Raw genomic sequence first — 27,085 nt, 5'->3', positions numbered from 1 at the left:
ACCACGTTGTATGCTTTTGCTTTTATGCTGTCCCTTTGCTTGTCAACCAACACTGCAGCGAGCCAGAGACAATTATGTTGGTCAGGGAACATTGTGCTGTGTTGAAGTGGCAGGCAACCAGAAGCTCAGGGTCATTTTGCAGGCAGAGTAAAGATGGTCTGCATAGCCATTGCCCAGTCAGTGTTTCATCTTCTCAGTCGAAAGGAGGATATATTGTGAGTGGGCTTTTTAATGTCTGTTTGTTACCGCTACCATGAAGTGGATATACTGAAACCTAGAAGCCTGTGGATGTCATGCTTAATTTTGATGAGATTTGAATTTACATTGCAGTTCCTAGGAACATCCAATAGAGGTATAAATGCAGGCCGGGACATTCCAATAATTAGATGATTTAGGCTTCACTAGTGAAGGTATAATAAAACAAAATTTATCCAACTTCTAAATACCACTTTTAATTTTTTTGGGACTGTGGAATAAAAATGAGAAAAAGGTTTTCATTGACCTTTTAATTAGAACCAGCTGTGGAATTAAGGAAAGATTAGACTTGATTAGGAAGTTTAAAGTGAAGGAACCGTTGGGTCAGTGACCAAAAGATAATAGAATTCACCCTGCAGTTGAAAGGGAGAAGCTGGAATCAGATGTGACAGTATTATAATTGAGTAAAGGTAACTACACAGAAATGAGGAAGGAGCTGGCCAGTGTTGATCGGAAGGAAACCATGGCATGGAAGACGATGGACCCGAAATGGCAGGAGTTTCTGGGGATAATTTGGCAGAGCAGAAAATCATCCCAAGAAAGAAAAAACATATTAAGGGGAGGACAAGGCAACACCATAAGATACCGTGACTATGTGAATTTGATCACTGCTTTTCTGCAAACAACAAATCCAGATTTGTACATGTTTGGGAAGCACTGCTATAATTGTCACTGTAGTGATTTATCTTTAATAAATAACCATATATGTGCGGCACGGTGGCACAGTGGTTAGCACTACTGTCTCACAGCACCTGAGACCCAGGTTCTTCCCGACTCAGGCGACTGACTGTGTGGAGTTTGCACGATCTCCCCGTGTCTGCGTGGGTTTCCTCCGGGTGCTCCGGTTTCCTCCCACAGTCAAAAAATGTGCGGGTCAGGTGAATTGGCCATGCTAAATTGCCCGTAGTGTTAGGTAAGGGGTAAATGTAGGGGTATGGGTGGGTTGCGTTTCAGCGGGTCGGTGTCGACTTGTTGAGCCGAAGGGCCTGTTTCCACACTGTAAGTAATCTAATCTAATCTAATACACTTCAAAGCACTTAACTGGAACTTAGAAAAACGTCTAAGATACCTTGTGATTTCAACTTAGAGTTTCTTCCTTGATGGCTTCTAGGCTGAGGAATTGTTTCAGTGCTTTTATTTCAGCTTCATTCCTTGTTAATTGATTTCCAGTGATTTCAGTCGAATGCTGCTGACTGCTTTAAGTCATAGAGTCATAGAGATGTACAACATGGAAACAGACCCTTCGATCCAACCCCTCAATGCCGACCAGATGTCCCAACCCAATCTAGTCCTACCTACCAGCACCCAGCCCATATCCCTCCAAACCCTTCCTTTTTGTATACCCATCCAAATGCCTCTTAAATGTTGCAATTGTACCAGCCTCCACCACTTCCTCTGGAAGCTCATTCCTTATACATACCACACTCTATGTGAAAAAGTTGCCCCTTAGGTCTCTTTTATATCTTTCCCCTCTCACCCTAAACCTGTGCCCTCTAGTTCTGGACTCCCTGACCCCAGGGAAAAGACTTTGTCTACTTACCGTATCCATGCCCCTCATAATTTTGTAAACCTCTATAAGGTCACCCCTCAGCCTCCAATTCTCCAGGGAAAACAGCCCCAGTCTGTTCAGCCTCTCCCTATAGCTCAAATCCTACAAACCTGGCAACATCCTTGTAAATCTTTTCTGAACCCTTTCAAGTTTCACGACATCTTTCCAATAGGAAGGAGACCAGAATTGCATGCAATATTCCAACACTGGTCGAACCAATGTCCTGTACAGCCTCAACATGACCTCCCAACTCCCCTGTACTCAATACTCTGACCAATAAAGGAAAGCATACCAAACGCCGCCTTCACTATCCTCTCTACCCGTGATTCCACTTTCAAGGAGCTATGAACCTACACTCCAAGGTCTCTTTGTCCAGCAACGCTCCCTAGGACCTTACCATTAAGTGTATAAGTCCTGCTAAGATTTGCTTTCCCAAAATGCTGCACCTCTCATTTATCTGAATTAAACTCCATCTGCCACTTCTCAGCCCATTGGCCCATCTGATCAAGATTCTGTTGTAATCTGAGGTAACCTTCTTCGCTGTCTACTACACCTCCAATTTTGGTATCATCTACAAACTTACTAACTGTACCTCTTATGCTCGCATCCAAATCATTTATGTAAATGACAAAAAGTGGAGGGCCCAGCACCAATCCTTGTGGCAATCCACTGGTCACAGGCCTCCAGTCTGAAAAACAACCCTCCACCACCACCCTCTGTCTTCTACCTTTGAGCCAGTTCTGTATCCAAATGGCTAGTTCTCCCTGTATTCCATGAGATCTAACCTTGCTTATCAGTCTCCCATGGGGCACCTTGTCAAACACCTTACTGACGTCCATAAAGATCACATCTACGGCTCTGCCCTCATCAATCCTCTTTATTACTTATTCAAAAAACTCAATCAAGTTTGTGAGACATGATTTCCCATGCACAAAGCCATGTTGACTATACCTAATCAGTCCCTGCCTTTCCAAATACATGTACATCCTGTCCCTCAGGATTCCCTCCAACAACTTGCCCACCACCGAGGTCAGACTCATCGGTCTATAGTTCCCTGGCTTTACCGCCCTCCTTAAACAGTGGTACCATGTTTGCCGATCTCCAGTCTTCCAGCACCTCATCTGTGACTATCAAAAATACAAATATCTCAGCAAGAGGCCTAGCAATCACTTCTCTAGCTTCCCACAGAGTTCTCAGGTACACCTGATCAGGTCCTGGGGATTTATCCACTTTTACGTTTCAAGACAGCCAGCACTTATCCTGTGTAATCTGGACATTTTGCAAGATGTCACCATCTATTTCCTTACAGTCTATATCTTCCATTTCCTTTTCCATAGGAAATACTGATGCAAAATATTCATTTAGTATCTCCCCCATTTTCTGCGGCTCCTCAAAAAGGCCACCTTGCTGATCTTTGTGGGGCCCTATTCTCTCCTTTGTTACCTTTTTGTCTTAAATGTATTTGTAAAAACCCTTTGGATTCTCCTTAATTCTATTTGCCAAAGCTATCTCATGTCCCCTTTTTGCCAAGGTAAACAAATGTTTGCAACTGATGTCATTTGAGAACTCTGATTTTATTACAGGGTCATTGATTTCAAGATCACTGTTAACTGTCAAACAATGATTAAATGAACACTTGGATCACAATTATTTTGAACTGTGCAACAAAACACTGTTGAACAGAGAATGATGCCAAACTTTTGTGGCCAGCAAGTTTGAAATTTGCATGAGTAACCCAATAACGGTCAAAACAATATGTCATTTAGTAGCAAGGATGATTTTGAAACAAGACAGAAAATTTGAAATTTAATGTCCCACCAGGATCTTTGGCTTTGCTTGTATTATATACAGTTTTTCTTAAAATCTAGGCTGTATGATTGTGACTCTATTAATGATTATAGATGTGACCGTTTTCTATCAATATGGATAAAAAAACTAGTTTGTTTTACAAAGGGTAGTTTATTTTTGAAAGATTTATTTTTATAAAAACTTATTGCATTTAGAATGACTAATTATTCAAGCAACTGGAACGTTACATAAGCAATGATTGAAAACATCTCAAAGGAGTTTTACATTGTAATTTAGTTAACCAAAATAACGTGTTGTTATGGCAACAATTCAACAACAGATGAACACTTCTCTCAATTTGAATGCATTAATTTATCCAAATGTATGTAACTCAATCAAAATGAGAGCTCATAAAAATTTAATGCTTTTGTCATCTAGTTGCGATTATGGGAATGGTGTTTAGGAATTGCTGTTAAGTTCTAGTCATTGTGGAATTATTCCAATGTACTGCTTTTTGTCTTTTGTTTTTTTCATTTATGGTAATTATGCAAAGGTTATTGGGATCACAAAGAAAGAAGAAAAAACACATGTAAATTCCTGTCTGAATTACACTCCGGTTAAAGCTAAAAATAGTTTTTCGGTCCAGTACACATACTAACAGTAGAAATGCCACCAGTGATTTTATTATTTTTAAATATAACCCCTTTAATAATGCAGGGTCTGACACAAATTCCTCCCTGATGGCATAAATTTTAATTTGACTTTAAAGTTTTTTTTTAATCTTCGTGTGAACAATACCATTAGCATCCGTGTGACATCATGTGAATGCAATTCACAAAGGACATTTAATTGTTTCATTTTCCTTTGAGTTTGATTACTCCTGAGAGTATGCACATTCTTATACCCTCATCAGAATCTGATTGCATAGTTCACAGGTGTCTTTTTTGCCATTCTTTCCCCTCACTGCTTGACAGTGTGCATCAACAGTGAGGAAAGCCCCTGTTTCTCACTCCCTTGTTGCAGAATGTCTGTTTCTTTTGTCCCTATTGTAACTTGGCTAACACTAGTAAAAATTAACAACTTCACTAAAATGAAAATTGAGGGTGCGATATGTATGAGAATATGAATTAAGAGCTGGAACAGGGCATTCAGATCCTCGAGTTTGCACTATCATTCAATAAGATCGTGGCTGATCGAATTGCAACCTCTTTCCCACTTATTCAATAACCTTTCCCCACCTTGCTTAACTATCTACCACTGACTTAAACATATTCAAGCAATCTGCTTCCAATACCTTCTGAAATAGGGAATTCCAAAGTGTCGCAACCATTTGAGAGGAAACATTCTGCCTCATCTCTGTTAAATGGGCAATCCCTGATTTCAAAACAGTTTGAAAAGAACAAGATATACTCCACACCTACCCTGTCAAGATGGCCTCAGGATCTTGCATGTTGTAATCAAGTAACCTCTTACTCTTCTAAACTCCAGGGATTCAAATTTTGCCTGTCAAACCTTTCCTCACAAGACGGCACCCCTATTCTAGACATTAGTCTGATAAAACTTCTCTGAGCTGTCTCTAAACCATTTACATTTTCCCTTAAATAAGATGATGAATGCTATGCACAGTATGCCAGATGTTGTCTCACTTGTGCCCTGTATAAATGCAACTTAATCTTCCTACTTTTGTATCAATTACTCTTGCAATAAATAATAACATTCTATTAACTTTTCTAATTACTTTCTGTATGTACATACTGACCTTTTATTATTCATACTGTTATGGACCTGTCAGACCCCTTCAAACATTTTCAAGAAAGTTCAAGAACACTGTGTCTTACAGGACAGTGAAAGATGGCAGAGGGATTCAGCATGGAACAGCTTCTTCCATGTACTTGTTTCTTGATCCTAACTTTGCCAGTTGTTTTAAGAAGATGTAAAGCGAATAATCCAGGAGTGATGCATCTGGTCAAGCCACTTAATTTTAAACAAAACAGAATGTATTTACAAGATTATTGAATCGAACACAAAAGAGAACAAAATAATAAACTTAACCTATCCGAAAACCCAACAGATTATCCCAACTTAATGATGCTGTTCCCAATACTTACAACAATCTCCATAAACACTCCTTGGCACAAAAGGCAAAATCAAACACAGGGTCTTACAGGAAAGAGAAAGATGGCAGAGGGATTCAGCATGAAACAGCTTGTTCTATTTAGTTGTTTCTTGGACCAGCAGCCTCAAACTAACTGGCTGCTTTCGGTGAACAGCAAACTGCTAAAACCAAACCAAACCAAACCAGAGAAATGCTGAACTAGGAGAACTGACCACTCCCCTTTCATTGTATAAGTTTTTTTTAAACTTAAAAGCCTTTTGCTTGAGGCAGTATCTGTTACCTTTAATCAAACTGGCCCTAAAAGCCTTCAAGCCTAGACTTTTTGGAATCGCTGCTTTTACGACTTCTCTGAAAAAAAAATCAAGGACAGCGTAACTTTATTAAAGGAGCAGCATCATAATATACAATGACACCTAGATCCTTCTGTATCTTAGAGTTCTAGGATTTCTTTCCCATTAGTTAATGTGCTTCTTTCTTATTCTTCCTGCCAAAATGGATAATTTCACATTTTCCAACAATGTGCCCCATTTGCCACATCTTTGCCTACTCAATCAACCTAACAATATATTTTGTATCTGTTCTGAAGAAGGGTCACTGGACCCGAAATGTTATCTCTGCTTTCTGTCTACGGATGCTGCCAGACTTCCATCCATAGTTCTTTACTTTTTAAGAATTTTTTTTGTAGTTTCTTTTTGCCCTGTTCATAGCATGGTCAAAAATAAATTACTAGAGAAACTCAGCAGGTCTGGCAGCATTTGTGGAATTGAAAGGTCACTGGACTCCAAACATTGACTGTTTTCTCTCCACAACTGTAGCCAGACCTGCTGCGTTTTTCCAGAAATTTCTGGTTTTGTTTCTTTCAAATGGGGAAATAAATAGCGGCCTCTTGAAAAGTGTCCACATGACAGAGCAGGAGGTGCTCGATGTATTAGAATGCATAAAGAAGGATAAATCCCCGCAACCTGATTCAGTGTACTCCAGAACACTGTGGGAAGCTAGGGAAGTGATTGCTGGGCCCCTTGCTGAGATATTTGGATCTTCGATAGCCATAGGTAAGGTGCCAGAAGACTGGAAGTTGGCTAATGTGGTGCCACTATTTAAGAAAATCGGTGAGGAAAAGCCAGAGAACTATGGACTGGTGAGCCTGATATCGGTGGTGGGCAAGTTGATGGAGGGAATTCTGAAGGGTGGGATTCATGTGTATATGGAAGTGCAAGGACTGATTAAGGATAATCAACATGGCTTTGTCCATGGGAAATAGTGTCTCATGAAGTTGATTTCGTTTTTTGAAGAAGTAAAAAGAGGATTGATGAGGGCAGAGCGGTGGACGTGATCTATATGGAGTTCAGTAAGGCATTTGACAAGATTCCTCATGGTAAACTGGTTAGCAAGGTTAAGTCACACAAAATAGAGAGAGAACTAGCTATTTGGATACAGAATTGGCTTGAAGGTAGAAAATGGAGGATGGAGGAGGAGGCTTGTTTTTCAGACTGGAGGCCTGTGACCAATGGTGTGCCATAAGGATCGATTCTGGGTCGGCTGCTTTTTATCATTTATACAAATGATTTGGATGTGAATATTGGAGGTATACTTAGTAGGTTTGCAGATGACACAGAAATTGGAGATGTAGTGGATAGTGAAGAACAATGGGATTTTGGTCAGATGGGCCAGTGAGTGAAGGAGTGACAGATGGACTTTAATTTAGAAAAATGTAAGGAGCTGCATTTCAGAAGCAAATCAAAGCACTTAATTGCAAGGTCCTGGAGAATATTGCTGAACAAAGAGACCTTGAAGTGCTGGTTCATTATTCCTTGAAAATGGAGTTGCTGGTAGATAGATAGTAAAGAAGGTGTTTGGTATGCTCTCCTTTATTAGTCAGAGTATTGAGTATAGGAGTAAGGAGGTCATGTTGCAGCTGTACAGGACATTGGTTAAGCTACTATTGGAATAATGTGCGTAATTCCTGTCTCTCTGCTATAGGAAGGATGTTGTGAAACTTGAAACTGTTCAGAAAAGATTTATGAGGAAGTCACCAGGGTTGGAGGGTTTGAGCTATAGGGAGAGGCTGAATAGGTTGGGGCTTTTTTCCTGAAGCATCGGAGGCGAAGCGGTTATGTTATAGAGGTTTATAAAATCATGAGGGGCATAAATAGGGTAAATAGGCAAGGTCTTTTCCCAAAGGTGGGGGAGTCCAGAACTAGAGAGTATTGGTTTAATGTGAGAAGGGAAAGATCTAAAAGGGACCTAAGGGACAACCTTTTCACATAGAGGGTGGTTTGTTTGGAATGAGCTGCCAGAGGAAGTGGTTTAATTTGGTACAATTGCAACATTGAAAAGGCATTTGGATGGGTAGATGAATAAAAATGGTTTAGCAGGATATGGGCTGAATGCTGGCAAATGGGACTAAATTTATTTAGGATATCTGGTTGGCATGGGAGAGTTCTGCTGAAAAGTCTGTTTCTATGCTGTATTTTTCTATGACTCTATCTCCAGTATCTGCAGTTCTTGATTTTGTTTTAGTTTCCTACTTATATGTCATCAGCAAATTTGGCAACCATATATTCCGTGCCTTCAGTAGTAAATTATTGAGGTCCCAGCATAACTGGCGCATCACACCAACCTGATAAAGATCCATTCATGCCTACTCTTTGCTTCCTGTTAACCAGCCAATTGACTATTGATGCCATTGTGCTATACCCTGAGCACTTATTTTCTACAATAACCTTTTATGTGGCACCTTATCAAATGCCTTTTGGAAAGCTAAGTACAGTACATCCACAGGATCCCCTTTATCGACATCATGTGGTAACTCCTCAAAGAACTCAATTAGAATGTGTTCATAAAAGCATGTTGACTCTGCCTGATTATCTTAAACTAATCCAAATGCCTTATTATGATTTCTTTCATAAAGGTTTCTGATGTTTTACCTATGACAGCTATTGACCTAACTGTAGTTATCTGCTTTCTGTCTCCCTCCCTTCTTGAATAAAGGAGCTATATTTACTATCCTGTGATTTAATTGGACTAACCTTGAATCAAGCATATTTCATAAAATTAAAACAGTGCATCAACTATCTCACTAGGAACTTCATATAAAACCTGAAGATGAAGGCTACCACTTGCCAGCCTGCGGCTCTAACAATTTATTCAGTACCAGTTCTTTGGTGACAGTGATTTTCCTGAGTTCCTCCCTCCCTTCTGTTACCTGACCAATCACTGTTTTTGGTGTTACATGTGTCCTCTTGTAGTGAAGACTGTTGCAAAATACCTGTATAATTAATCTATCGTTTCCTTAATTTCCATTAATTTTCTAGTCTCACTTGATATTGGACCAGTGTCCAGTTTGTTAACACTTTTATACTTGAAATATTTATCAACATTCCTACTATCTGTTTCTTTATTTCTGGCGAGCTTTCTCTTGTACCCCAATTTCCCCACAGTCTCAGCTCTCCTATCATTCTTTGCTGTTTTTTATGTTCAGTCTAATCTTCGTACCTGCCACTTGTCTTTCACAATTGTACTTAGTTTTCTTTTAACTCCTCCCCCTTGGCTATTTTTGTCCATCTGAGTTATCAAGGCTATATGTAGATTAAAATCTCCCATGTTTATTGCCATGCCTTTCTAACACACTCTTATTCTTTATCTGTTTATGCAATGATTACTGTTAGGAGCCTATACACTACTCCCACTTCCTTTATCATGTTTAAGTTCCAGCCCAAATGTTTCAAGTTCGTACTTTCCCAAACTTAGGTTATTGCTATTTATTGAGCAATACCATCATTAACTAACAGGGCCACTCCTCTGCCTTTTTATAGTTTGCAATCATTCTTAAATGTTCTGCACCCTTTTTGGTTCAGATCCCAATCCATGAAATCATGCAGTCATATCTCTATAATGGTTACAGGATTGTTTTATTCATTTCTATTCGTACTGTCAGTTCATATGCATTATTTTGAATGGTGCATGCATTAGGATGCAGAGCCTTTACTTTTACACTTTTACTCTGTTCGTAACTTAGTGTTATTTTAGGATGACTCTAAGATTTACACCCTATCACTTTCTATTATGGTCTATTTATTATTTCCTGTACAGAAACCTATCCCAGTATAGGTACGAGTGCCTGTGGAACCAAATTCTCCCACACCAGTCTTTGAGTTGCGCATTCATCTTTCTAATCTAATTTTCCCAAAGGCTGATTTGCACATAACTCAATAATAGTGTACGGATCATGACTTTTGCGATTCTGTTTCTTAGTTCCGCGCATCATTTAGACAGAACATTGTATGGCTTATGTCACTTGTACCTGTATGAACCAGATTATTGGATCCACCCTTCACACTGCAAGTTCCTCTTTGGCCTCAAGCATATGTCCTGAATCCTAACATTGGGCAGGCAACACAGATGTCTGAACTTTGCTGCAGAGAGTAATGTCGATCCCATCCACTGTTTTGTTCCTTAGATTCCTCCTTTAGTCACCCATTTTGAATGACAACCTGTACCATGATGCCATGGTAATTCATTTAATCACTGCAGCCCTCACTCTTAAAAGTTCCATGGAAACCTCAAACCTGTTGCACAAGCTGAGACTCCTGTGTTCTTTTCTTCTGAGTCCCCCTACTTGTTTCACTCACAGTCACACTCTCCTGTCAGTGAGCACAGATCGAATCAGGCAAACTAACCCTAACAAATATGACTGCTTCCTAGTTCAAAGAATCCCAGTAAATGTGCCCTTCCTAATGCATCACAGTTCAGCTTCCGGATCTCAAACTCCGAGGGAAAGGTTCTTGCATTTCAAACACCTGTTGTAGACATATTTTCTCTAGACCAAACTGACATCAAGAAAGCTGAAAATGTGTTGCTGGAAAAGCGCAGCAGGTCAGGCAGCATCCAAGGAGCAGAAGAATCGACGTTTAGCATGAGCCCTTCTTCAGGACATCCAGGAACTCCCACTTGCTGTATCTGTCACAGATTGTGTGTCCTGGTATCCTTAATGCTTTGTGTGGAACTACTTAATTATTTTATTCAACTTTATATTTAGTTATTTTTCTATTTAATTGTATTAACTTTATCACAAGTTCTTAATGTTCAACCATTGGATCAAAATGGACCTTAGTCACTTACCAAATGCTCATCTGCTAACTAGCTTTTCTCCTGTCACAAAGTAAGAATCAATCACCAAAGCTGAAAATGTTCAAGAAAAGCCAAGGCAAAGGAACACTTCTCTACCTTATTCTGCTTAACTCTCTTAATCACTTTGGGAGTTAAGTCACACTCAGTTGCTATTTTGCAACAAATTGGCCAGTTTTCTGTTCTGAGACAGAAAGGTCTGTTTTACTCATTTAATGAAGATCTAGTTTCAGTGGGTTTTTAATTAACCTGCTGTTTCACTGAAAGCCTTGTTAAAATCCTGCTTCAGGTTGACAACTACAGAATTTAAACTAGATTTCGGTATAATGCCAACTAAACTAAATTAGATTTATAAAATAAACATTTAAACATCCTTATCCTTACACACATTTGGTCCTACAAGCTGTTTTTGCAGCTATATACTTTTTAATATTGAAAATTTCTTCCATTGCAAGTACAGATAGTTCTCCTATAACACCATAGTTGTGCTCCAACGAAACCTTGCTTAATAGAGAATCCCTTATTAGAAATAATGGAGTCCATGGGAAAAGTGGGGTTGGAGACAGACCAGCAAAAAATATCACTCACAATCACTCAAAAAACACCCATAAGTCTGATGCAAAGTATAACACAGCCGGAATGAAGATTAAAATCATATTTTAATCAGGGGCAGCATAGTTGCTCAGTGGTTAGCACTGCTCTCTCTCAGTGTCAGAGACCTAGGTTCAATTCCAGCCTGGGGCAACTGCCTGTGAGGAGTTTGCACATTCTCCCCGTGTTTCTTCTGGGTGCTCCAGTTTCCTCCCACGGTCCAAAGATGTGCAGGTTAGATGAATTGTCCATGCTAAATTGTCCACAGTATTCAGGGATGTATAGGTTAGGTGCATTAGTCAGGGGAAGTGTAGAGTAATGGGTCTGTGTGGGATACTCTTTGATGGGGTGGTGTGGACCTGTTGGGCCGAAGGGCCTGTTTCCACACTCTAGGAATTCTAATTCTAGTATTTATTAACGAAACAAAAGTAAATTTAGCACACTAAATTTACAAAATGTAAGAAAACTGCTATCTGTGCAGTACTTCTCACAGAAAGCTGCTCTGTTGGCAACCAACATTGTTACATGTGCAGAACAGCATGAAGACCAGCGGTGACATCACGTGTGCAGAATGATGCAGAGACTTCGGTGCGGACACCGGCACATGCACAGAATGAATCACGCAAACTGATCCCCACTGGAATTGTGCTATTGCCAATGGAAAATACATTCCCTAATTCTTCAGCAATCTTATAGCCAAATCATGCTGCTGAAAGGCACATTATCCCAGTATTAGCTGTAGCCCAGTTGTGTTAAGATTGCCCATATCTAATATTGGTGCATTAAGGGAGAAGCTCAGTAAGCACCTGAGGAAGAAAGATAAAGAGCAATATGTTGAAGGATGTGAGGAAGTTCACATGTTTCTAACCTCTGTCATGGATCTGTTGGTTGTAATGGCTTGTTTCTATTCTATCAGTGCCATTGTAGTAGAGTTGTCTTAAAGGAAGAGTGATCACAAGATGATAGAATTTTATATTGAGCTTCAAAGTGGTTCACTTAAGTCCAAACTAGGTACTTAAATTTAAATAAAGTAAAATGTAATTGTTATGAGTGCTGAATGTGTGAAGGTAAATTAGAAAATTATATTAGATGATATGTTGGTAGTTGAAAGAATTAAGAATTGATAGTAATTTGCGGCCAATATTCGTTCCTTAAGGCATGATAACCTCAGGAAAGGTGGTCTATCCATAGACATGAGGTCTTAAAGATGGTATTAAGTCAAAGGAAGAGGTTTGTAATGTTGCCAAAAAGAGTAGTAAGCCTGAGGATTGGGAAGAATTTCAATTCAACAAAAGAAATTGACAGGGAAAAAGAAGAGAATATGAGAGTAGCCTAGTTAGGGACATTGTAAATGTTTCTACATGGAAGTAAATTAAGGACAACACTTCAGTGTTCGAGAATGTGCAACTCAGAATGATCAATAATAGAATCTTTATGGTTCTGCCTAAGAAAAAGAAGGTGAATTGCATTGCTGTTTGTAGACCACTGACTTGTAAGAAGGATGTAGAAGAACACATTGGGAAGAAAAAATACAAAAAGTACCAAAACTTTATCTAGTTATAATGGAAACTTTATACTGCTATCTAAATCTATATTCAGATAATTAAAGAGCAAAGAGGGACAAGAGTTAGGGTGCATTCAAGAGTATTTTCTATAGTAAATATGTTTTCCGTACAGCAAGACTGGAGGGGACTGCTAGACCTAGTTCTTGGGAAAGAGGTGAGCCAAGTGGATGAAGTAGGGGATCATTTATGGTATAGCAATTGGATTATAAGGTTTTGATTAGTTAGGGAACAGTAAAGGAACAATCCAGGGTAAAACTGATTAACTGGAGGGATGCCAAATTCAATGGGGTAAGAATGAATTTGATCAATGTAAATTGGAATCAAAGCTCAGCAGGTAACATTTAACTTAATAATGGGTTATCTTTAAAGAAGAGAATGTTTGGATACAGTCATGGTATATTACCAAAAAAAGGAAAAGTTTGAGAAAAACAAATTCAAAGCACCTTGAATAACATATGGTGTAGAATTTAGGTGAAGAAAAAAATGTAGATAATACAACTGAGATTGAAGCTTAGTGTAGAAGATTCAGATGGGCATTTAAAAGGCAAATAAGGAGAAAGTATGAAAAGAAACTGAAAACACAATAAAAGCGAATTCAAAAATTTTCTCCAAGGATATAGTAAAAAGATGGTAAAAGAAGCAGTGAGGCTGAATAAGGATCAATAAGAGACCTTTGCTTAGAAATAGGGGACATGGATAAGGTGTTAAATGAATAATATATATTGATCTTTGCCAACAAAGAAGATATTGTGCAGATTGTGAAAGAGGAGATTATTCACATATTTGAAGGTTTTAGTTTGATAAAGAGGATGTAATATATAAGCTATCAGTGCTAAAATTTGATATGACACCAGGACCAGATGAAATATGTCCAGAAATCCTGAGCACTGTAAGAGTGGAAATTCCAAAGGCACCAACCCTGATTTTTCAGTCTTCCTTAGACGTGGGTGCCAGAGAATTGTGGATTTTATACTCAGTTCAAAATAGGGTCTCTAGATAAGCCAAACAACAATATACCAGTTTGTTTAACATTACATAGAACATAGAAAAATACAGCGCAGTACAGGCCCTTCGGCCCTCGATGTTGCGCCGATCCAAGCCCACCTAATCTACACTAGCCCAGTATCCTCCATATGCCTATCCAATGCCCGTTTAAATACCCATAAAGAGGGAGAGTCCACCACTGCTACTGGCAGGGCATTCCATGAACTCATGACTCGCTGAATAAAGAATCTACCCCTAACTTCTGTCCTCGTAATAGCTGACTCCATACGTGGAAAAAGGTTCACATTGTCAATCGTATCTAAACCCCTAATCATCTTGTACACCTCTATCAAGTCACCCCTAAACCTTCTTTTCTCCAATGAAAACAGCCCCAAGTGCCTCAGCTTTTCCTTATACGATCTTCCTACCGTACCAGGCAACATCCTGGTAAACCTCCTCTGCACCCGTTCCAGTGTCTCCACATCCTTCCTATAGTATGGCAACCAAAACTACACACAATACTCCAGATGTGGCCGCACCAGAGTCTTATACAACTGCAACATGATCTCAGGACTCCGGAACTCAATTCCTCTACCAATAAAAGCCAGTACGCCATATGCCTTCTTCACAGCACTACTTACCTGGGTGGCAACTTTCGGAGATCTGTGGACATGGACACCAAGATCCCTCTGCTCATCACACTACCAAGTATCCGACCATTAGCCTAGTACTCTATCTCCTTGTTACCCTTACCAAAGTGAATCACACTTACCTACATTGAACTCCATTTGCCACCTTTCTGCCCAGCTCTGCAGCTTATCTATATCCCGCTGTAACATGCCACATTCTTCCTCACTGTCACCAACTCCACCAACTTTCGTATCATCCGCAAACTTGCTCACCCAACCTTCTAGCCCCTCCTCCAGGTCATTTATAAAAATGACAAACAGCAATGGTCCCAAAACAGATCCTTGCAAAACACCGCTAGTAACTGCACTCCAAGATGAACCTTTACCATCAACTACTACCCTCAGTCTTCTTCCAGCCAGCCAATTCCTAATGCAAACTTCTAACGCACCCTCAATGCCATACCTCCATATTTTTTGCAGTAGCCTACCATGGAGAACCTTATCAAACACCTTACTAAAATCCATATACACCACATCTACCGCTTTACCCTCGTCCACCTCCTTAGTCACCTTCTCAAAGAATTCAATAAGATTTGTGAGGCACAACCTGCCCTTCACAAAACCATGCTGACTATCCTTGATCACATTATTCCTATCCAGATGTTCATAAATCCTATCCCTTACAATTCTCTTTAAGACTTTGCCCACAGCAGAAGTGAGACTCACCGGCCTATAGTTACTATGGTTATCTCTACTCCCCTTGTTGAACAAGGGAACCACATTTGCTATCCTCCAGTCTTCTGGCAATATTCCCGTAGACAACGCGGACATAAAAATCAAGGCCAATGGCTCTGCAATCTCCTCCCTTGCTTCCCAGAGAATCCTAGGATAAATGCCATCAAGCCCAAGGAACTTTCTATTTTCACCCTTTCCAGAATTTCCAACACCTCTTCCCTACATACCTCAAAGCCATCCATTCTAATTAATTGTGACTCAATATTCACATCGGCAACAATGTCCTGTTCCTGAGTGAATACTGACAAAAAGTATTCATTCAGTGTCTCTCCAATCTCTTCAGCCTCCACACACAACTTCCCACTACTATCTGTGACTGGACCTATTCCTACCCTAGTCATTCTTTTATTCCTGACATACCTATAGAAAGCCTTTGGGTTTTCCCTAATCCTACCAACCAAGGACTTTTCATGTCCCCTCCTTGCTGCTCTTAGCTCTCTCTTTAGATCCTTCCTGGCTACCTTATAACTCTCAATCGCCCCAATTAACCTTTATGCCTCATCTTTACATAGGACGCCCCCTTCCCTTTAACAAGGGATTCCAATTCCTTATTAAACCACGGCTCCCTCACACGACCCTTTCCTCCCTGCCTGACAGGTACATACTTATCAAGGACACTCAGTAGTTGCTCCTTGAACAAGCTCCACATACCGATTGCGCCCTTTCCTTGAAGCCTACTTTTCCGAGCCACGCATCCTAAGTCATGCCTCACCGCATCATAATTTCCCTGCCCCCAGCTATAACTCTTGCCCTGCAGTGCACACTTATCCCTCTCCATCACTAGAGTAAAAGTCACCAAATTGTGGTCACTGTCCCCAAAGTGCTCACCTACCTCCAATTCTAACACCTGGCCTGGTTCGTTACCCAGAATCAAATCCAGTATGGCCTCACCTCTTATTGGCCTGTCTACATATTGTGTCAGGAAACCCTCCTGCACACATTGGACAAACACCGACCCATCTAATGTACTCGAGCTATAGCTTTCCCAGTCAATATCTGGAAAGTTAAAGTCCCCCATAACAACCACCCTATTACTTTCACTCTTCTCCTGAATCATCCTCGCAATCCTTTCTTCTACGTCTCTAGGACTATTAGGAGGCCTGTAGAAAACTCCTAACAGGGTGACCTCACCTTTCCTATTTCTAACCTCCGCCCAAACTACCTCAGATGGCGCGTCTTCATCCATCGTCCTTTCCACCACTGTATTACTATCCTTGACAAGCAATGCCACACCTCCCCCTCTTTTACCCCCACCTCTGACCCTACTAAAACATTTAAATCCTGGAACCTGCAACAGCCATTCCTGTCCCTGTTCTACCCATGTCTCCATAATAGCCACAACATTGAAATCCCAGGTACCAACCCACGCTGCAAGTTCACCTACCTTATTTCATATACTTCTCGCATTGAAGTATACACACTTCAAGCCACCTTCCTATTTACAGGCACCCTCCTTCGAGATTGATGCCATGTTCCTAACCTCCCTACACTCCAGGTCCTGCACCCTAAAGCTACAGTCCAGGTTCCCATGCCCCTGCAGAGTTAGTTTAAACCCCCCCAAAGAGCACTAGCAAACCTCCCCCCAAGGATGCTGGTGCCCCTCAGGTTCAGGTGTAGACCATCCAGTTTATAGAGGTCCCACCTTCCCCAGAAAGAACCCCAGTTATCCAAATACCGGAATCCCTCCCTCCTGTACCATCCCTTAGCCACGCATTTAACTGTTCTCTCTCCCTATTCCTCAACTCTCTATCATGTGGCACGGGTAACAAACCAGAAACAACAACTCTGTTTGTTCTAGCTCTGAGCTTCCAACCTAGCTCCCTGAAAGCCTGCCTAACATCCTCATACCTCTTCCTACCTATGTCGTTGATGCCAATGTGGAGGGGAAACTTCAAGCGGGGAGCAATCTAAGCTTTGTAAAGTATAAACTTTATTGAAAAAAAACTATAGTAAATGCATTTTTATTTGCATGATTGGACAAGGTTAGAAGTCACACAACACCAGGTTATAGTCCAACAGGTTTATTTGAAGTTACAACATTTTTGAGGGCTGCCTCTTCATCAGATGAAGTGAAGAAAAGCACACAGGCACAGAATTTATAGGCAGAGAGATCAAAAAGCATACAACGGTGTGAATGGAGTGTCGAATAATAAGTCTCTGCAGGTGATCAAAAGTGTCAGATGGTGTGAGTAAAGTGTCATCAGCTCAATAGTAAGTGAAGGGGATGATCTAATTAAACGAGGCAAAGAGAAAAGTACAAAAACTTAGAATAAGATGGTACTGGAGACAAACCAAACAGCTGGAATAACATGACAGGGAAAAGAGTATTATGCTGAGGATCTATCCAAAGTAACAAGTAATCCAAAACTGTACAAACGAATTAAGGTAGAGAGATCATACAAGTTAATAAGGTGATGATGTTAAAACAGGAAGTTATGAAGATGTTACAAATACAGTACAATATGGTGGTGTTACATGTAGTGCAACATGAACCCAAAGTCTCAGTTAAAGCCATCTTCATGGTTACAGAACTTGGCTATCAGTTTTTGCTTGGTGATTCTGAGTTGTTGTGCATCTTGAAGGCTCCCTTGGAGAGCCCTTAACCGAAAATCGGAGCTGAATGTCCTTGACTGTTGAAGTGCTGACTGGGAGAGAACATTCCTGTCTGGAGATTATTGCGCAGTGCCCATGCCAAAGCGTTTGCATGGTCTCATGAATATACCATGCCTTGGGGCATCCTTGCCTGAAGCATATGAGGTGGACAACTTTGGCTGACTCACATGAGCATCTGCTGTGTACGTGGTGGGTGGTGTCCCCACGAGTGATGATAGTATCCACATCAGTGATCTGACATGTCTTGCAGGGGTTGTTATGGCAAGATTGTGTGGTATTTTGATCGATGTTGTTCTGAAGGTTGGTTAGCTTGCTGTGAGCGAAGGTCTGTTTAAGGTTTGGTGGTTGTTTGAAGGCGAAACGTGGGTCCGTCAGGATGATCTTGGTGAGATGTTCATCGTCATTGATGACATGTTGAAGGCTGAGAAGAACATGGCGCCATTTCTCCACTCCGGAGAAATGCTGGATGACAAAGGGTACTGTATCATTTGTGGCCTATGTCTGTCTTTAAAGGAGGTTGTTCCAGTTTTTCACTGTGGCACGTCAGAATTGGTGATCAATGAGTTGAGGGTGTCTTTCAGCATTTTTAGGTGTCTGAGCTGTTTTTCTGTACGGGATGGCTTCTTTAACATGTTTAGGGTGGAAGCTAGAGAAGTGCAGTGTCATGAGGTTATCCATGGACTTGCAGTAGAGTGAAGTACTGAGGTGTCCATCCTTAATGGAGATGTGTGTATCCAAGAATGAGACTAATTCTGAAGAGTAGTCCGATAAGTCTGATGGTGGGATGAAACTTATTGATATCACTATGTAGTTGTTTCAGTGATTCCTCGCCATGTGTCCGAAGGAAGAAATGTTGTCAATGTATCTGGTGTACAGCTTTGGTTGGAGGTCCTGTGCAGCAAAGAAATCCTACTTGAACTTGTGCATAAAAATGTTGGTGTATTGGGGTGCAAGTTTGGTCCCCATGGCTGTTCTGTGTGTCTCGATGAAGAGCTGGTTGTCAAAGGTGAAGACATTGTGGTCGGGGATGAAGCACATGAGTTGTAGGATGGCACCTGGAAATTGGCAGTTGTTGTTTTTGTGTAATGAGGTTGTGCAGCAATGCTGTTATTATGGGGGATGCTGGTGTACAATGCCAAAATGTCCATTGTGATGAGGAATGTTCCTGGTTTGACTGGTCCAGGGCTGCTGAGCTTTTGTTAGAAATGTGTAGTGTCACAACAAAAGCTGCGGGTTCCTTGTTCAATAGGTTTCACGATGCCCTCAACATTGCCAGAGAGGTTCTCACACAATGTGCCATTGCCTGTTACAATAGGACGTCCAGTGTGTTGCCTTTGTGTATCTTTGGATCTTCACAGCCTTCAACATGCCATCGATGATGACAGCTACCTTACCAAGATCATCCCTATGCCCCAACTTCTCACCTTCAAACAATTGCCAAACCTTAAACAGACCATTGTTTGCAGCAAACTACCCAGCCTTCAGGACAACCTCGACCACAGCACCACACAACTCTGCCACAGCAACCTCTGCATGACATTTCACATCATTGACATGAATACTGGAATCACACATGGGAACACCACCTACCATGTACACAACAGATACTAATGGGACTCAGCCAATGTTGTCTACCACATACGCTGCAGGCAAGGATACCCCAAGGCATGGTAAATTGGTGAGACCATGCAGACGCTATGGCAATGAATGAATAGACACTGGTCAACAATTACCATACAGGAATGCTACCTCCCAGTTGGGGAACACTTCAGTGGTCAAGGACATTCAGCCTCTGATTTTCAGGTAAGCGCCCTCCAAAGCGGCCTCTGAAATACACAACAATGCAGAATCGCCAAGCAGAAACTGAGAGCCAAGTTCCATTCCCATGAGGATGGCCTCAACTGTGATTTTGGGTTCATGTCACACTACATGAAACCCCACCATTCTATTCTGTATTTGTAAAATATTCCTTACTGTCTTGTTTTAACACCAATATCTTGGTAAATTGTTGTGATGTGTCTACCTTAATTAGTTTGTATAGTTTTGGATTACTTGTTACTTTGGCCCTCGGCTTGCGACTCTTGCACCTTTCATGTTATTCCAAACATTTGGTTTGTCTTCAGCACTATTTCATTTTTATTTTTGTACCTATCTCTTTGCCTCATTTAGTTGGATCCCCTTCACTTACTATTGAGTTGTTGACACTTTACTCACACCATCTGACACTTTTGATCACCTGCAGAGACTTAGTTTGCAGCACTCCACTCACACCATTTGTGTGATCTTTTGATCTCTCTGCCTATAAATTCTGTGACTGTGTGCTTTTCTTCACTTCACCTGATGAAGGGGACACCACTCCAAAAGTTTGTGATTTTAAATAAATCTGTTGGACGAAAACCTGGTGTCATGTGACTTCTGACCTTTTTACTTGCAGACAATTATTGTGTTTAATGTATCCTCATTGCTCTGGTAAGGGCCATTACCACTTGTTACAAGTGAAAGTGAGTCACAACTCATGGCATGTTACAGGTCATAACTTGATTTGAATCTCCTGTTTTTCTAAAGTCAAGCTTTAGGAATATCAACATAGTTTGTTGTTCTGAACAGTGCTGGCAGCAATTCTTTCATGGTTAAATTGTGCTGACAGTCACATTTAGCATGCCAGTGACAGCACATTGCTTCATTAATAAGAGGAGCAAATTTATTCTTTGCCTTGAAATACTTTAAGGAATGTTAATTGTTTTAATGGATTTTCATGGAAGCAGTTCAAAAATGAAAAATGATTTATTTACTGGTGGGAAGCAGAACTTTACTGATTGTTAACCATTGTAAAGGAGAATGGAAAACATTCTGTCTAAATCATTTGGATATATTTCAGCAGGACAAGTAATTGATTTGATAAATAGGAGCTAAAGCAGGAATTATATATTTTAAGCACAAAGGAAACCTTGACAAAGGCTTGACTGAAAGAGGTTAGTAAGTCATCATCTATATTCAATACAACAATTGTCATCTGTGTTCAGTACAACAAAGAGCAGATGTTGGAGCATGGTTTCTGATTTTAAAATTGAGCCACTTATAATCATAATGATTGATATCACCTTCAGATATATCTGCAGTCATCAGTGGTATATATATTCACAGATTCTGTGGCCATTAATTGGATTTTATGGCTGCAACTCAGGCTGGCAGCTCCCCAAAGCATATGTTCAGTATGTGGCAATCCATACAATATGGAAGCAGGCCATTCAGCCCATCAAGTTCACACTGACCCTCTGAAGAACATCCCATCCAGTATCCAATCCTATCCCAGTAACACTGCATTTTCCATGGCTAATCCACCTAGCCTGCACATCCATGAACACGATGGACAGTTTAGTGTGGCCAATCCCCCTAACCTGCACATCTTTGGACTGTGGAAGGAAACTTAAGCACCCTGAGGAAACCCACACAGACAAGGAGAATGTGCAAATTCCTCATGGACCGTCACCCCCCCGGCTGGAATGGAATGCATGTCCCTAGCGTGTGAGGCACCAGTGCTAACCAGTGAGCCACCGTGTAGCCCTCATAACATCATTACACCAGTGTCCAGCATTACTGAAGGCGAGCAAACACAAAAATCAGTCACCTTTTAAGGAGCTAATCAACAAGCTGTTGTTAGTCTTAGTTGTTAAGATCTTTTGTTGCTAATTCCATTTCCTAAGTGTTAAATTGGGAAAAAAAGTGTTTTTTATGAGGAGGTATCACAAGTAAAAGGAAAGGTTTGCCAACAGACCATGGCTAAATATAGCAATAGAATCTGCTGGTGAAGGTGATAGCATTTAGATGCATTTTGATTTCACTGCTTTAAGCCAGCCATGTGAAGTGAAGGGAGATTGAGATAACAACGGAACGTCAAATTGGTGGCTGTGACTGATTTCCTAATCCCACCTGAAAATCAGTCTCTGCTTGTAAATAGGCATGGAGTGCCCCTTCATTAACTAATTAACAACCTTCCTTTTGGAGGCAGTTGAGGTAGCAGTGGCAGGTGTGAGCAGGTCACCCACTTTCCAATCCAACTCCCTTATCCTGCTGAAAACCATTACATCCAGCTCCATACTTGAAGTGATGAAACGTAGATTTGTGAGTTTATATCATTATGTTGGACCGTTCAAATACAATTGATCCATTTTTAATATATTGAACAAGATTATTTCAGAAATAAACCTGTTGAGCAGGTTACCAAGTCAGTGTGGGAAAGTTTAGTGTTTATGTATTTTACCTTTTTCATTTGGGTGTTCTTGGTTTAATAATCCGGCAGAAATATCTGGATTGCTTATGTGATTACTGGCAAGCTATTGTTTACTGTTGGAATGATGACCCTGCAGACAAAATTAAGAAACCGGTTGATCATAATCATTGTGGTTTTGTGAATAATGGGTTTATTTTCAACTTGCATTGTATAATTCAATTGTTCTTTCTGGACACTCCTCTTCCCTACATTCTTGCAGTGTGGAAATCAAGAAACATTAAGACACAAAATCTGGCTTATCCTGTCCAACTGTAGAACTCCTTAGCCCTTTCAAATTTTTCACTAACCACAATCTTCAGAATTTGAAACCAAAATCTACCCTCAACTCTTCTTATTGTAGTTTGCACTTCTCTTTGCAGCCCCTGGTAAATCTGTGCATTATGGTTTGTGATTTTTCAGCTTAATTTCTCTACAATAGTTCTTATTTGATGGAATGTGTCCTAGAACATTACAACTAGATGTCTCAAAGTGCTTTATAGCCAATGAAGCACTTTTCTTTGAAGAGGACCACTGTGGTAATGTAAGAATTGTGCTGGTAATATGCACTCAGCATATTCTTGCAAGGGAAGGACTTGTGATGGTGTTACTTTGAAGGCCAAAACACTACTGCAGAATTTTTAGCTTCTCTGTGCTGTCACCTTAGATGGGCTCCTACTGGAATGGGTATCTGAAATGTATTTAATGGTTTTACACTGATTTGTAAGCAGGAACAATTCAACTCCTGAGGTAGTTGATGATAGTGCACACTTGTTACAGGATGTCATTTTAGCAGACTGACCATGACTTTGCAACTTATTCTCTTTAGGCTATGTTTACATTGAGTAAAATCTTATATTATTTCATTCACAGGTAAAATGAATATAAAGAAATTAACAAAGCAGGTAAGTCATGCATACAAATGACAATTCAAATTTTAATTAATGCAATTGTGCATAAAATAATAAGCTGTGCAGGTTCCCTTCATCAGCAAATTCTTCAAATTTAAGAGATTTTTACTGTGACTTGTACTTATTGTATGTGCGGTTTGGCCAAGTATTTGAATGATTTCTTAGTGGGAATTGGGCGCCACTTGAATGGCCGGCATTTATTGCCAATTCATTTTGCCCTTAACTGAGTAGCTTGAGAACTAATTTCAGATTGGTAATTCAAGTCAACCACATTGCTGTGATCATGGAATCCCAAACAGAGCAGACTGTAACTCACTGTGTAAGAATGGCAGATTTCATTCCGTAAAAGATATTCATGAGCTAGGAATTGAATGCAATTGAGCCCAAAATTGAAATTGGCAAATCATTAAGCCATTTTCCACGCTGGTGTGTTTTTTAAAAATGTGACCTCATTGTAAAATTTGAATAATAAATGTACACATGATTCAATGTTTTAAGTAGTCGACAAAACATATCTTGAGGTGCCTACAATAGCTCAATAGATTGTATTCTTCCTTCTGAATCAACAGGTTGTAGATTAAATTTATTTTTAACCTGGAAGCTTCCAATGACCCCACAATTGATCTGGGTTTAGATTGAAAGGGTAGCATCAATTGCCAATGCATTGGTATTCTCAGTACTATCTTTGATCATATCAGCTGATGCACTGCTGATCTGGGACCAAATTAATACATGATTGCTTTCCATCCTGCAGATGACAAAACCAAAAATTATTCTAGTATAGTTATAAGTATAGCATTAAGTAATTTTCACTGAGTTCACTGGAAAAGTTCCCATCAGATTTGAAAATAATGAATGTATTCCTGTATTCAAGGAAAATGTCTAAATGAAGTTACTGTCCAATTAACCTCAAATCTGTCACATGGAATTCTTTGAATCTGTTGTATTGGCACGTAGAAAATCTTAATCAGGTGGAGTAAACTTGGCTTTGTGAAAGGAACACCATGTTTAACTAATTTATTTGGGTTTGCTGAAGTAACAAAAACATAACTAAAAATGAACTTGGATGTCCACAAGACACGTGATAAGCAAAGATCACTACGTAAAATAAGAGTTACATTGCATGGAGTAACTATTAGCATCAGTAGCTAAGAGGGAACAGGTTCTGGACAAATGAGTCATTATGGGTTAGAAAGTTGTAATAAATGTCACAAGGATTAGTGTTGTGGCCTGTTTGCAATCTACATCAATGACTTGGATGAAGGGACAAAAAGTATGTTTGCTAAGTTTCTTTTTAATACAGAGCTAAGTAGCAGAGTGAGTTATGAAGAGAACCTAAGGAGTTAGGTTAGGTAAGTGGGTAAGCAAGGAGATTGGAGAAACACAGATGACCTTTAAAATGGGAATATGTAAACTATCCATATTGGCAGAAAGAATAGAAAAACAGTGAACTATTTAAATGGAGAATGATTGCAAAATGCTGCAATACAGAGAAATCATGATTCATGAATCACAAAACATTAGTACGCAGTCACAGCAAGTGATTAGGACGACAAACGTAATGTCATTTCATGAAAGGGGAATGGAATATAAAAATAGCAACATGTTGCTACAGTTTCTTTCCTAAATTTGTTCAGGAAAAGTGGTCATCGCAGGCTGGGCTGGCTTTTTTTGTCTGTCTCTAATTGTCCTGGAAAAGTGTCCTGCCTTCTTGAAACAGTTTTTAGAGTTCGGGAGCACCCACAGTGCTGTCAGGAAACTCTAGGATAGTAACAGCATTGTATTTCTAAGTCAGGATGGTGTATGATTTGGAGAGGAGTATGTGGGTGCTGTTATTCAAGTGTACTTGCTGTCTCTTGCTCTTGTTCTAAATGGTAGAAATCACCATTTTGGAGGGTCCTGTCAAAGGAACCTGGATGAGTTACTGCAGTGCATGTCTTTCCAGGTATCGATAAGTTTAAGTGAATTGCACAGGAAGCCAACTATTCCAATCTGTTTAAATTTGTAATATTTCTTTCCATTGAAATGAAAAGGGTTAATGGATGTCTTTTACAAGCACAGTTACAATAGAGAAACACTATTGAGCTCATATTGGTGAAGATGTAATGAACTTATCATCCACATTGAATGTATTTCCTAATCTTAAAAAGTTATTGTTGTAAATATGCAAGTTAATTCGTTGACTTATCCCTTGTAGAAGATGGACAAGTGGATTCTGGCATCTGAGTCTTCTTTGATAAGATAACGTGACACAAAACATAGAATATAGTGGGCTAGAGTTTCCGTATTTGGAGCTCACAATACCACTGGTTAGATTACAAAACAAGACTCAATTAAATAATTAGCATAATCATCAAAGTAAAGTTTTCTATGAATAAGCGCATGCACAGTGCAGCCATAATTGTTTATTTTTTCAATTAAGAAGTACTTGTTGATAAATTTAAGAATGTTAGTTTGGTGTAAGTGTATTAATACAAATGAAAATATATCACAAAAATAGCATTTGGAGTAATGTGTCCAGTCCTTCACTTAGTTTAAAATTACAGGATTTTAAAAAAGAATTATGCTGAACTGGTCTACACTCTGGTCCACACTTACCTCGAAAAACCTAATTATTTTTGATGTGCAAAGTTTTTAAAACAGACCATTCAGTGCACCTACAAAGTCAAACAAAAGTTTTATGCAAAAGCTCTCACTTTCAACTTATCTACGTGGCCACCTTTGTGGATGACGCTTGATTTGATTGAACTGATCTTGAACTAGCATAAGAGGTTTCATATGAATGGCTTTGGGAGTAACTTGCATTTAAAATTCTCAATAATTAGCATTGATTCAGCCAATTCCAGAAAGTCACACTGATTTCTCTTGGGTTGTTTTGCAAAGCTGGTGGGAGATTAAGGACAAATTTGCTCATCTCCAGTTCTTCTGAGAAGGCTGGCAAACATGTGACCCAATCAACATCAACTGTCAACTGACACCCGTGAACTGCCTTACACATGACCCCACCACCGCCCATACATTGCTCCACTCCCTTCATTTTATGAGAAATGTGTGGAGTTCAGAGTATTTATTACCCAATTGTTTTTATTCTCCAACAATTAAATGTAAAAATATTCCAAGTGCAGTTTGCCAGATAATAAGTATTTGACCCACTCCCAACAGGATTTTCTGCTAACATTTTGAGTCCAGTAACTCTTCTTCAGAACTGCAGAATGGTCATTGGACTCAAAATATTAACTCTATTTTGTCTCCATAGATGCTGCCAGATCTGCTGAGTTTTTCCAATTTCTGTCTTTTTGTGTGTGGTTCAGATCTCCAGCATCCACAGTTCCTTGTTTTATTTTGGAATTTCTGTTTGTTTCTTTGACCGTTTTTGGTCTTGTGAGCCCAAGCACCCCCACCCCCACCCCAGAAGCACAGACACAGTTTGCATCTTGTGTAACCCCCTCTTCCAGACCTTGCTAGTTAGAGACTGCCCTCTGTTTGAAGCCTGAAAGCTCCTATTCCAGGAAAACTAGCAGGAAAACTTGAAAACGTAAAATGTGACTGAAAACCCAAACAGCAGTAAATGTGAATCAGTGGAAACCCAAGTATAAGACAACAGTACAGACTGGAATTGCTGCCTATGCCGCGACAACAACTAGCAGTCATATTATGTTTTCAATATAATAGAAAGTGCACAGGCACTTTGTAAGAACATTATTTTAAGCAAGATTGGACACCAGTCCACATAGCGCACTATTCTAGCAGATGGCTACAGCTTGATCATCACAAAATTCCTATCCTCTGACCTGTGTTTGCAACACCAGTTTTATATGGCGGGTTCAGTTCAGTTTCTGGTCAAAATAACCTCTAGGTTATTGATAGTGGGGAATTCCACAATGGTAATGCCATT

At 39.9% G+C, this 27,085-nt stretch overlaps 1 protein-coding gene across 1 annotated transcript in view; it reads left to right on the top strand.

Moving 5' to 3' along the window:
• The window catches only part of micu2 (mitochondrial calcium uptake 2), a 452,585-nt gene that overhangs the window by 307,122 nt on the left and 118,378 nt on the right, over positions 1–27,085 (top strand). Inside the window, exon 4 of the mRNA XM_060826722.1 lies at positions 23,153–23,184. Coding sequence (XP_060682705.1) covers positions 23,153–23,184 — 32 coding nt within the window. The remainder of the gene's footprint in view (positions 1–23,152; positions 23,185–27,085) is intronic.

Source organism: Hemiscyllium ocellatum, chromosome 6 (assembly GCF_020745735.1).
Source record: "Hemiscyllium ocellatum isolate sHemOce1 chromosome 6, sHemOce1.pat.X.cur, whole genome shotgun sequence".
NCBI classification, from domain to species: domain Eukaryota; kingdom Metazoa; phylum Chordata; class Chondrichthyes; order Orectolobiformes; family Hemiscylliidae; genus Hemiscyllium; species Hemiscyllium ocellatum.
The sequence above is the reverse complement of the archived record's forward strand: the minus strand, read 5'-3'. Positions and strand labels throughout refer to the sequence as shown.